The 13,431-nt window shown below is 45.5% G+C and overlaps 1 protein-coding gene and 1 long non-coding RNA gene across 4 annotated transcripts in view; one reads left to right on the top strand and one right to left on the bottom strand.

Moving 5' to 3' along the window:
- The window catches only part of lhfpl4a (LHFPL tetraspan subfamily member 4a), a 44,694-nt gene that overhangs the window by 24,380 nt on the left and 6,883 nt on the right, over positions 1-13,431 (top strand). For 2 of the 3 annotated variants that reach the window (XM_035387859.1, XM_035387858.1), the window contains exons 2-3: positions 9,287-9,523; positions 12,397-12,413. In XM_035387859.1, coding sequence (XP_035243750.1) covers positions 9,287-9,523; positions 12,397-12,413 — 254 coding nt within the window. The remainder of the gene's footprint in view (positions 1-9,286; positions 9,524-12,396; positions 12,414-13,431) is intronic. The other variant, XM_035387860.1, reaches the window with a different exon arrangement.
- LOC118211075 overlaps positions 1-13,431 on the bottom strand; it is a 42,998-nt gene that overhangs the window by 28,517 nt on the left and 1,050 nt on the right. The gene's annotated exons all lie outside the window — the stretch shown is intronic.

Below are 13,431 nucleotides of genomic sequence, written 5' to 3'. Positions count from 1 at the left end.
GGCCTTTAAATAGCCCAGTCACTTAGGCAGTGGGCAGCAGCTGTGGTGATTGGAAACGAGCCACAGCTGCCACCCAGCCTGTGAGTGGGGCCGGCGCTGTCCGTGGTCCTGCAGCACACCAACGTGCTGAAGGTGCTGAATGGACAGCGCTCACAGAACACAGGAGAGGGCACTGTCCCGACCGTCCGGCTACAGTCTATCCATTCAGACATTTATACATAAACACACACATTACATTACATTACAGGCATTTAGCAGACGCTCTTATCCAGAGCGACTTACACAACTTTTACATAGCATTTTACATTGTATCCATTTATACAGCTGGATATATACTGAAGCAATGCAGGTTAAGTACCTTGCTCAAGGGTACAACGGCAGTGTCCTACCCGGGAATCGAACCTGCGACCTTTCGGTTACAAGCCCAGTTCCTTACCCACTGTGCTACACTCACACACACAGAGCCCTACATACTTCCAGGCGTCCGATTCCTTTAAACTGCAATCTCGTGTGAATTTATGAATATTAAACCCCTCATTTTCAACAAAGATCCAAGATGCCCCTGGGCACCCAGGTTAGGCCTGAGGTTTTGAATCATTGATGAAGCCATTTGTTCCTCTCCCTCCTCCCCACTCCACAAGGCTGCCCCGTCGACCTATAATGAATTACCCCACCCCAGGGCAGTGGGGGCACCCCCTCTGAAAAATCACTCAGTATTTTATCTGATTAATACTTAGCACATGTGAAACAAACCCTGAGCTGTAGGACTCAAGTGAAATCAAAGGCTTCACCTGCGTTTAACAGCATTTTCAGAAAGCAAGCCTCTCTGCCTCATATACGCACGCTGTATGAGCTGCCATTCCATTGGACCCTGGTTCACTGGCATGGTCCGGATGGGTAGTGGACATGCATGTCTGATGGTTTGTGTTCATTGTCTTGTAGATTTGTTCTGTAGAAATGAGCTCAATGAATCATTTCTTGTTCAGATTATCAGGGGCTCGAACAAATGAAGCCCTTTTGTCTGCAAGCGGTTTGTTGTAGAGCTGCAGAACTGATGTGTTTGTGCTCAAAAGGTTTTGTGTAGGTGGGATGTAAGCTAGAAAAAACCCTATCCAAAATGAACCAAACAAAGAAACCCTGGTATGTATATCACACTGGATAATCTACAACAGATTACTAGCATTACATTCATTTGGGGTGCCTTTTTTGTCACAATGTTACAACATCCGTCATTTATCTGACAATAGTCATACTTTTCATATTTTCATTTTTTTTTTAATCTAAGGGGTAAACTAAGGAATCACACTTAAAGCACTTACATGTCCTCATCTAAAAGACTTGATGTTCATTGATGTCAAAGTTTCATAAATACCATCTAATATGACTGTCAAAAAGACTATTTTCTTAAGCAACTTAAGAAACAGATGAAGCATGTTTAAGTATGACATCTTTAACAAAGAAACCAAGGAATGTACGAATCTATTCATTCCAAACCATGCTTCTATGAAAATTTCATGTGATGCCATATTGCAATAATTGCACAAAACAACACATTCCAGTTTCTGGTATGATCTCTGGCAGGGAACATAAGCTCAACATTAGCGATGAATTTAAAATGAATGTTTTTAAGCCCTTCCATTAAAAAGCCACGGGACTTGATGATTTAAGGAGTCTAACCATCTGTGTACGGTTGCAAAAAAACACGAGGTGAATTAAAAATATGCCGCAGTCTTAATGTAATGAGAAGCACAGTGTTTAATTTATTGTGACACTGCTCTATGTTTCATGAAGGACATGGGATAGTTTATTTTTTAAATCATTTTTGAAATCAGATAAGTCTATAAGGGTCTTTAAGTCTGAAATATGAAAGGGACATGCTTTCTTCATTGTGTGACTTGCTCTGTGCATGCTCTGTGAATATGAGCAAGCCAGTGAGCTAGCCCAGTCAGCTACTAGCTGGCCTAGTCTGGTCAGCGACACATTTCCTGATTTAAAACATCAGCACCTAGCCTCTTCTTTGCACTTTATTGTCTGTGACTACATTTTGGTGTGGCAGTGCCCATCAGTTGAATATGCATGCACCTGAATTGGGGTTATTCAATCAGATTACAGAATGCTCCAAAAAGAAAGGCACATACATGAGTCGTGTAACCTCCCCTGACACAAAGGCTACTACAGCAGTCCTCTAAGTGCACCTGAGACTTCCCTCAGCTCTGCACTGGATGGGTCAGACTCTTCTCCTACCTGGAGGGTAGTACTGCCCCCGCTGTTTCCCCTGGTCTTTACAGTTCCCTAAAAACCTGCAGGGATGTTCAAACTGAAGAAAGAGGGTACTCTCGGCGAGCAGTAGCGGTCCATTTAGATTTTGCTGACAGATGCCTGTTCATTCACTGCCCAAATCACACTCTGCCTCCAAAAGGCTTAAATCCACCCAAGCCCTGACAAGATTAAATCAATTATGATACTTAAAAACCTGTAAAACTTAAACTAAATAATAATAATAATAATACATGGCTTTCTACACAGTACACACAAAGTATTTATCCAAAACAGAATTTAAAAAAACTTCAGTCAGAATGGCAGCACAGTCACAGTGAGCCGCAGCATTGACCAGACTGGTCACATCGGGACCACAGGGTCCAGCCGGTGCTTGTGGCGAGTCATTTCTGTATTTATGAGGCAGTCACAGCCTTTCTCCCCTACTGCACTAGATTCCATTAAGATAGCAGAACCCTCCTTTATTGTTTTATAATGCTTCATGAAATCAAATAAATGGCAAATATTGAGTTTTCATTTGGCAGAACAGAAGATCAAAGAGCCCCCGGAACTTAACATAAAAAGGAACAAAAAGATATGATAACCTTTTTCACAGATTCAAACAGGGTTAGATTTGCAAGTCAGGCAGGCCAAAGAAGTTGTGATGCAGGCCCTTGCTCTGTCAGCACTGAGTTTTCTTGAGCCTGTGAAGGGGCGGACCCGTATTTTCCCTCCACATACCCACAATGCATCTGGATTTCAGTGGAAGAGGGCAAGCCACCTGAGGGATCAACTCCTGTGTGATTCAGGTCATTAAAATGGCTGCAGCCAGATGGTTAATGTGTGTTGCTTGCTGTAAATTAGCATTGGTTTGAAAATGCTGAGATGGAGGCGGTCTAAGAACTGTGGCACTTTCTTCTGTGTAGCGTTTTAGCGCTATAACGCAGCAGGTCTCATTTTTATATGTTCGGTTAGCGTCGTGTTTAATAGAATTGCTGTTGCTGTACTTCTCTGTGTGATGTGATAGGGTAATCAGTGCGGAAAGTGTGGACAAAACATGGGGTTTTTTTTCATTTTCTTTTGGTGTAGAGATGTTAGGATTAGGCTCATATCCCACACACAAACCATCCATCTATTATCTATACCCGCTCATCCTGGTCAAGGTCGCGGGGAGTGCTGGAACCTATCCCAGCATTCATTGGGCAAGAGGCAGGAACACATTGCAGTTTCGGTTATATTGACCCAACCCGTCCTCAGAAGAGAGCTTCTCATTTCTGGCGAGCCTGTCGAGAAACAAGCGGACACGGAGCGGGATCGGCCTTCGCGGGCTTCCCGCGGCGCTGACCGCGGCCGTTCGGAGGCTCCCCTGAGCCCACGGACCAGGCCGGCCTCGCCGGACGGGTTACGGCGGCGGGCGACCGCGCCCCGGAACGTCACGGCCCTAAACGCCAGCACGCGCAAGTCCACCGGAGGCCCTCGGCCTGTTCAGCACACCGCCGCCTTTGAAGTCCAGAAATGGGCAAGGGGGGGGGGGGCAGTGAAACAACAACTTCAAAGAACCCGTGCCTTTCGGAATGGGATTCTCCGCATTGATTTTCAACCGGAGGCCAAACGCGCTGAGCAGGCTAAGCGCAGGGAACTGGATCAGCGTCGGGCGGGGGGGGGGGCGTTAGTATTTCTCCCGGACTCTGGAGGGAGTCCCGGTGTCTCCGCGCACTGAGCCGCCTGCTCCACACGGCCGTTACACAGAGACATCTCTGAGAGCCTAACAAGGGGGGTGTTTCCTGCGGGCGAACAGCACCATTCACAATCAAACGCGCGCAGAGTTCACAAGTCAGTTGGAACTAGACAGCTTCTTCCTTTGGCTGCTGGTCTGCCTTCATCAGATGCAGCACCACACCCCCAGCAACCCCCCCGTGCCAGACAGAGCTAGTGTACGCCTCCTCTCAATCTCACAGGCAAAAACAAGAAACAAACTGTCAAAATCCGGAGCCGTCGACTTAACGAGGCTCAGCCGCTCGTGTAACGAGTCCTGCCGACCCGGTTTGTTTTAGGGGGTGGGTTCACTTCATGCATCTTCCTAATGAAAACAAAGGACAAATGTTAGCTAAATCCAGGCCTAAGTCCAACAAGTCAAGTTTATTTCACACTTTGGTGTTTGGTGACTTCAATTTTATGACTTCAATTTTTAAATTAATCAAATTGCAATGCATTACATAATTGGTTTGTTTTACATAAGTCCTGATCCAGAGCAACCTGCAAACTATCCATTTATATGGTTGTATCTTTTTTCTGAAGCAATTCAGGTTGAGTCCAGTTGGTCACAATGGCAGTTCTCCACACAGGATTTGAACCCGCAGCCCCAACCCTACACATTAAGGGGCACATGCAGATTGAATTCCGGGGGGCTGGTAGAGAGGCCCACAGCAGCACCGCTGAGCTGCAGGCAGGAACCTCAGTTACCCAAACGGGTCAGCAGCAGCGTCAGCACGTAAGGAGGCCCATCACAGCACGCAGCGCAGATGGATGTGGACTCTGTGCAAATGGATATGACCGGGGGTAAAGTCAGAGGGACATTCATCTACTGCTATGTTAGCAGGAGCGATGGCGAATGTCAACGACCATGATCAAATACTTGTGAGGTGTGTGTGTGTGTTTGTTTTAGCATTTGTGCATTTTTTAGACTAGACCTATTGCATTTTTCCATCTTACTACAGGCTGCCATTCACTCCTTACTGTTCTAATGAATCAATCAACAAATTAATGAATTCCTTCATTCGTATGAATTGGAATGTTTGGCTTTTTTGTTTCTGGGTTTGGCTCCACTGTGAGACGGCCATTGATCACTGAAACCCATTCCTGGCAGTTGCCGGGTTCAGTGAGGATGTTTGAGATTGACGTTGCCATATTTTCTTTGAAATGTGGTTCATTCACCAGTAGGGAATTAACCCTGTAAGCCGCTTTTGTACGCGCTCATGAAAGCAGAAAGGCACTGGTTAGCGTCATGCGACGGTGGTTGAAGGGTAGGCAAGGAAAAGGGACACCCCGGGTGCTCATGGGATGACTGTGTGACGGGCCTGCAGCATTCCCTCTGTAACAGCACCGCAAGGGCCTCGAAACAGCGGTTTCACCTGAGCTGGACAACCTGCGCTAATACCTCAGAGAATGTTCTTCTGGGGCTTTAGCTATTTTACATCAAATTGTTTAAAGATTTATGGGGTTTTTTTTACACAGGGAGATGTTTCGTGAGTGTGGGCTACAGTGTTAAACCATTAAACGTCTCAGTAGAGCCAATGAAGTCAGCTCTCACTGGGAGGCAAGGCCGTCCATAGGATAAACGGGTATAAAGACACAAGTGACCCAAAAGAAATGGTCTATTGTTTCATGTTTTCCCTAGCATGTCACAAATAGTCTAAAGTCAAAGATTAATTAATGAAGATGAATTCATCTAACTCCATGTCTCTCCAATGTCCCTTTGTGTGTGTGTGTGTGTGTGTTTTTTTTTTGTCATTCGATCTCCCTTGTTTCCATTTTCTCTGTTCCACATTTGAGGTTCTCTCCCTTTCTCTCTTTGTCCTTTTTTATCAAAAATTAATCAAACTATATGCCCCAGAATAAGATCAAAGGAAAGTACCTTGAGATAAAAATCATTACTCATCTGGAGAGCTGAGACAGGGAGGTAAAAAAAAACTAGTGTTTCAAGAGGACAGGAATAAAAGTATATAAGCATATATAAAATATAAAAGTATATATATATATATATATATATATATATATATATATAACTGCGCACATGGACAACTCACTAGTGACTTCTCTACGCATTGCTATTAGCTATGCATTCTGTGCACTATTTGTAAGTAAGACAAATAACTGCCAAAACCCCCCATGACCCTGTGAACATAAGTGCGCTGATGTATTCTGACTACCCATCATTCAACACCTTGGACACATTTCTTTTAAATTCCTTTCCAATTAAAAAAAAAAAAAAACACTAACTCTAATTCCCACCCTTAGCAGAGATTTCTTATCATTTTGGATTAGGAGATGAAAGACACACAGATCTTGTAATTGAGTAAATGAGCTCAGCAACCTGAAAACCTTGGGAGCTGCTGGGTGGTTAAGGCTCCACACTGCATGGATGAGCCCCACAGTCTCGGATCAAATCCAGCCAGTGCCAGTGCCGACCGTGGCCGTTAGCTCCATGAGGCAATGCACAGCTGAGGATTGCATCATCAAGGGTACGGGAGGGTTCAGTTGGTTGAGTGTTCATGTTTCTTTGCTCTTCAGCGACCCGCGGCGATCGATCGAGCACCCATGGGCTGCAAGTCAAAGCCACACATGGAAGGTCTATCTCCGACTCCACTCTGTGAGAGCTTGGCTGTAAGCTGTGGTGTGAAAAGAAGCAGCTGGTGACGCCATGTGTTTTGGAGGAGAACCGCGGGTGTCTACACTCTCTCAAACCGGCAGTGGGGCTCACGCCTGAACACGTCTGCGGTTTCACATAATTGGGAATCTCAAATTAGTGTGAGAACTGAACATGTTCAGCCCCATGTTGGCATTGTTTTTGAAACCACTTATTATGTTGTGTGGTGGGAACGTTATGTTATCATAGCTGTAAATTACAGAAAATCCTATCATACCTGTAAGTTACAGAAGATCCTATCATACCTGTAAGTTACAGAAGATCCTATCATACCCGTAAGTCACAGAAGATCCTATCATACCTGTAAGTTACAGAAAATTCTATCATACCCGTAAGTTACAGAAGATCCTATCATACCCATAAGTTACAGAAGATCCTGCCACAAACATTACTGGACGTGGTTTCTGTGCTTCTCTGTCCTTTCCACAGGAGGTGGAGTTTGTGGTAACCCCAGTGATATGCTACCACTCCCTGCCAGCGGCTGCATTAAGCCCCTCCCTTCCCTGAATGGCCCCGCCCACTCCAGTGCATCTGCACCCAGGAGCAAGGGTACTCTGGGGAGCGCGTCAGCCATCCTCCATGTCTCTGAGCGCTAACGCCACCAGAGATGCTATCTGGGAAAGATAACGGACCAAACTGTTTGCCTGCGACCAATAAGCGTGCCGTGTAAAGAAAAACGCAATAAAAAGTACGATGCCATCTTCGCACACTTTAATTTTAGTCCCCAGTCTCAGGTTTTCGCAAGCCGTCTGCAGCGCGCCGGAGGCCTTGTTTGCGTTGCCGAATCTGGCAACGGCATCCCCGGCACAGTCACCATCTGCTGGCATTTTGCTCCCCGCGTATGGGAGCTTTCCTCTCCTGCCAAGCGGTCCATGTGTACTTAAGCTAATAAAGCCTGCACACTGCTACAGTGCTCTCATGATAAATGGACGTTTCAGATGCGCGAGCGCTGCTGCGTTTCGTGTGTGTCTGTGCTTCGCTTCATTAAAAACGCTGTTTCTTACATTTTTATGGAAAGGTTTTTTCGGCAATTAAAAAAAAAGCATACAAATATTTTCATGAGGCAAATGCACAGTGAGATGTTGGTAAATTTTTTGGTATGATGCCAACACCATGTCTGTATCATACATGGTAGAAAGCAAAGAGGGTAATGGATAGAGGAGGGGATCACCTGTGATCAGAAGGTGCCATACTGCAGGGACCAAGCATCCGCTCGTGTTGGGGGGTACTCGTATATGGGTGAAGAGCTGGCTGCCCTGCGGTGGACAGCACACGTCTGGTCATGCGTGTGCAGGAAATGGGCCTGAAAGTTGGCGTGTGAAAAAGGAGAGCCTGACAGTGACAGGGACGTTAGCTTGAGAGTGACAAAGGTCAATAAAATCTTGGAGGGTAATGCCGCAGAACGTGTTTCTGTCACGCCCTCTGACTCTGAGACAAGATCCTGTGCCAGCACTTGCATTTCATCTTTCTTCCATTAAATCTGAATCAGGGCTTGTATAAAAGATCCACATATAGCAGGGGTGCCAGACTCCTGTCCTGGAGAGCAGCAGTGTCTGAAGCTTTTTGTGGTTTCCTTTCAATCAGTACCAATTAAAGGCCTTGGGAACAAGGTGTGCAGACTCTTTAGCCAATCAGTGACTAACTGAATCACTTAAGTGCAGAAACACTGAACACCAGCAGACACTGTGGCCCTCCAGGACTGAAGTCTGATATGAATCAGCCAGATAGATTGAGGTGGTTTTCACATACAAAAAAATTTATTCATCCTAACTGGGTTTTTAAGGGTATGATTAGCTTCCATAACCCTAATGGTCTGTGTTTATGAATTAGGACTAAGCCAGAGGGAGACACAACAATGTAAGGACAATTCACTTCTTGTATTTCCCTTGTGATCCAGCAGAGTTAAGTCATACAGGCCTTGGCATTATTGGGTATTCATCAAGTATGGACCACACCAAGGCAAAGTACATTTAGAGTACTCAATTGTAAAGGCGTAGCAACTGATAAATGATAAGAAGGTAGATGATATTGGAGCTATGAAGATGGCAGAATGACAGATTGACAGACAGTGTGTTTGGCCTGGTGTCTTGGGTCGATGGTCTGCAGTAATCTGCGTCAATCCCTCGATTCAGAGAAAGAAATGTGGGGGTCTGTTGTCTCTCAGTGAGTGTGTGTGCCTGAGCGTGTGTGTGATTGGTGTGTGTGTGTGTGTGTGTGTATGAGAGTGTGAGAGACAGGAGCGAGAGACATCGAAGCTTGCTCTGATGATGTAACACCATGTCACACGCTCAGAAACAAGATCGTTTCAACCGTTTTTTTTATGTGAATTCAAAACGGTTCGGGGACCACTGAAGCAGCACGTGGGGACATTCTATTCCCTACATTTGAGCTGCTATTTTTACCCTGCACCTGTCTGTACTACGGGGAGTGCAGTGCGTGAACATCTTTCCCTCTCGCTCTTCTGCAACTCCCTGCCTTTGACTCATCTAATCCACCTTTCTCTACCCACCTTCCTCATCCCCCATCTTTATTCCCCTGCTCCCCTTAACCCCATCTGCCCCGCCTCCCCCCCCCCCCCTTTCTTACTCCCCCTCTCTCTGGCAGCCGTGTGCCTGGTCCTGGGGTGCATGATCTTCCCGGACGGCTGGGACGCGGAGGTGGTGCGGGACATGTGCGGGGAGGAGACGGGGAAGTACACCCTGGGGAACTGCTCGGTGCGCTGGGCCTACATCCTGGCCATCATCGGCATCCTGGACGCCCTCATCCTCTCCTTCCTGGCCTTCGTGCTGGGCAACCGGCAGAACGACCTTCTCCAGGAGGAGGTCAAGGCCGAAAACAAAGGTAAGGGTGTCGGGAGGGACGACCGAAACGTAGGGCATCGTGACTTAGCGGCTGGCTCCCGCGAAGGGCTCTGTCCTCCTAAAGGTTTTCTGGTCTTTTGTTCAGCTGTAGTTTTAAACTAGACAAGACAGCTGTTTGGGTAATTAGGGAGGCTGTGGAGGTTATGCTCTTTCCCTGTAGGCATTAGGAACATGTGTCCGTAAACGACTTCGGCCTCCTTTTTTTTCAATTATTGTGTAATTAATGTGACAGTGATGGGGTAGGCGTAACACCACGATCAGAAAGAGGAAGAGAAAGATTGTTCGCTGGACTGCCAAAGGCGGGGGGTACAAAACACACGTGCGCTCACACAATTCTTTCACACTCGCCTGATTCTATTGAGGAAGTTTCCATGGTTACATGAGATTCCAGAAGGATAAGGCGGCTGCTGCTGTCCCCCGTGACTCCACTCTCCCCATCTGCATCTTCACCGTGTGCACACAACCTCTCTCTCTCCAGCTCTGGATGTTAATTCAATTTCATCTCCTTGTTGTTTTTAGTAGGGAGGATAAGAGTGAATGGCTTATGAGTCTATGTTGCATCAAGAACAGCTGGTTAGTCTCCTCTTTCACACTGCTGTATCCTATTTAAAAAAAAACTGTTTATTCCATTTTTTGTCCATTAAAGGCACCATTTTTAGGACAGCTGTGTTTACTTTTGAAGCTTCCTAATCATTCCATAGTTCACAGTTTACTTTTTAATCTCCCCTCCGCCTTTTTATTTGACCTTTAGACTTACGCCATCTACAGCACTGCACAAGTGACACGTTTCCATCACGGTTAACTGGCACATAAATATTGTTCAGCAGACTTGCTTTTTTCTGTAAATGTGATCTGAATGACTCCAACAGAGTTCCAGAATTCTGCTTTACAATCAAATTGTCCTCGGTTTCAGATTCACGCTTTCAAGATAGCAATGGAACATTATTCAAATAAACCGGGTCCATGTTTTAAAAAAAATGCATCTGCAAAGCAAATCACAATGAACCCAATGTAAGAATATTTCAGAACTGCTGGAACCTGAATTCACCAGTCTCTACTGTAGTCTGCTATAATTGCATCAAAGTACAGAAAATTTGAGGCATTAATAACCAAGGCTTTAGTTACAAGTAAAAATGGGCAGTGCCATTACTTCACCCAGAGAGGGAGGGTCTTGACTGGCAGAACTGTCCAAGTCTCACCTCACACCTGCAACCGCATTTGGTCAAGCGCACACCGGCACCAGCAGTGCATGAAGGCTACTCCTCCGAAGCTCAGCTCAGCTGGTGGAATTCAGAGAATAAACAGCATCTGGCAACATGCAAGTTCCTTCAGCACGAGCTGGACCTACGAGTCCAACCAGACGTTCCAACGTTCCAAAAAAAATTGGTTCAACAATGCATTACCAAGCGGTGTTATGGGATAAATGTCACATAAATGATCGCAAGTCACTAAGGCTCCCAAGTGGCTGTCCTGCCGCCCCAGCCTCTTTCTGATGAGCGTCGCCATGGGAATAGGTGTTTTTTTTTTGACAGGATTTGATTGGCTCCGCAAATCCTATTGAAGCCAGATGGGCGAAGCAGCTCCACTCAATATCCCCCAGGATTAACAATTAGTTTCACCTGAGATTTTAACAAAAAGGCATCCTGCGGGATATACTTATACACATAGGAATGTCTCTTAGTGTGATTACAGCAGAGAATCAATTAAGTCACACAAGGGACCTTTTCATATTGTGAGTCTCCATTTATTGGAAGACCTTATACTCTTATGCATTCTACTTTTTCCCCTAAATCCTGCAATTTATACAGTATATGAACTTGTGCAAGCCACTGGAGGTCTCAGAGTTCTACCATACTGAAAAGCGGAGAAGGAATAGGACACTCCAATGAATATAGGACATGCCTGTTTTAAACAGAGAAATTGTTTTGCATCTGTCAAGGTCTGTGTAGACTCCTGTGTGTTACAATTTCAGCTATGGGTAGTAAGGTCAGAAAAGCTGACATCATATTTTATAAGAATATAAAATATGAATAATACAATGTACAATTGCCTATGGTAGGGAGTATACTGCTAGTGTAGGACTTCCTGCCAGCTTGACAGAGAAGGAAGTCTTGTAATACGACAGTAACATTGAAAACAAAAGTCTTGTACATTAACACTGAGGACAGGGGCTGAAAAATCAGACATACGCTGAGAGCGTGGACTCTCAACATGATTATAACACCGTAAAACTGAAAAGACACACACCACGACAATTACACGGAAAGCACAAAATCGTGGTCTTACAAATCTGAGTACTGATGTCACTCAGGGGCATTGGCTAGTACATCTAATTTGCATGGACATTCACTACCACTCCTGCTTCTAATACTATGACTACAACTGCTACCTTTACTATGAATTTTACAATTAAGGACCTAGGATAATGCCTAGTGTTTTTCTAATTGTGTTTTTATTGTTCACTATGCTACTTATTTACAGTGTTTCCCAGTGTTCCTCATAACTTTGGTCTTTGGTTGAATTTCCTTTGGTTTCTCTTGATGTCAAAATGGCAAAGGGTACATTTTAAAGGACATCACTGAACCTCCTGCAAGGTTAGGTGTAGTCAGACAGAATGCCAGAATTAATTAACATCAGATCACATCAATTTCAGTGACAAAACTAGGAGGACATTTAGCATACCTAATTGTAGTTCACCATATATTCATTTGGATCATTGTCTTTAAAGCTGATATTTCTGTGTCAGTAAAAAAAAATGAAACAGATGAGACAGTTTGGATAGTTTAATTTGAGAAAATCTTCCCTGCAATGGAATGTAAATAACCTAAAACCCCATTTCTGTTGTCTTTGCAGATTTTGCCGTATCCAGGGTAAGTCTGAAAGTGTTGTGTGGCCTCGTGTTGTGTGGTTTTCGTGGCTGTCGTACAAACGGTGTTGTGGCGCTGTCCTGACAATGCACCGCTTTCTCTGTCGTCTGGGTGGATTAGCGTGGGGCCCCTCGCTGGGTCTGTGTGCGATGGCCTGGGTTAACTCGGTGTCATGTCGGTTGTTAGCCTGTCACCCTCAGCCGTGCTCCTGAGATTAAACGCTCACGAGCCGGTTTGGTTACGCGGGATCCCACTGCGATGTCGGCCTCCGCCTTCCACAGGGGGACGAGAGAGCAGCGCAGGAAGACAAGAGGCGGTGACGTGTTGTATCTAAGATCCTCCGGGCGAACTGAGCTCCCGGAGGATCGAGACGCGCCGCGCGTAGCATGTAAATGCCAGGACAAGGAACACACATCACATGCAGGCCTCTGCTTTTTCTGCACAGGACCGCGGGGGGAAAATGCATTTTCAGAATTTAAAAAAAGCCCTGCTGGTTAATGAATCAGTGATAAGTCTCTCAAGAGGCACAAGGAAGTGCTGCACTAGGATTATGGCCTGGCTCTCCGAAAAATAAATTATGGGATTAGATTACAGGTGACGTTCCAAGCAATTAATACACTGCATTTCCAAAAGTATGTGGACATCTGAACATCACACCCATATGTACTTAATATGGAGTTGGACCCCCTTTCCTGCTGTAACAGCCTCCGCTCTTCTGGGAAGGCTTTCAGATTTTGGAACATGGCCGCAGGGATTTGCTTCTATTCAGCCACAAGAGCGTGTAGGCCAGTCAAGTTCTTCCCCACCAAGCTCAGCAAACCATTTCTTTATGGACCTTGGTTTGAGCATGGGGCATTTCATGAAGCTCATGACGAACAGTTCTTGTGCTGACGTTGTTTCCAGAGGTAGTCTGGAACTCTGAAGTGAGTGTTGCAACCAAGGACAGATGACTACAACTTTGCAGCTGACCTATTGTTACGCCTATACATTTCCACTTCACAATAACAGCACTCACAGTTGA

Source organism: Anguilla anguilla, chromosome 13 (assembly GCF_013347855.1).
Source record: "Anguilla anguilla isolate fAngAng1 chromosome 13, fAngAng1.pri, whole genome shotgun sequence".
Lineage (NCBI taxonomy): Eukaryota > Metazoa > Chordata > Actinopteri > Anguilliformes > Anguillidae > Anguilla > Anguilla anguilla.
The sequence above is the reverse complement of the archived record's forward strand: the minus strand, read 5'-3'. Positions and strand labels throughout refer to the sequence as shown.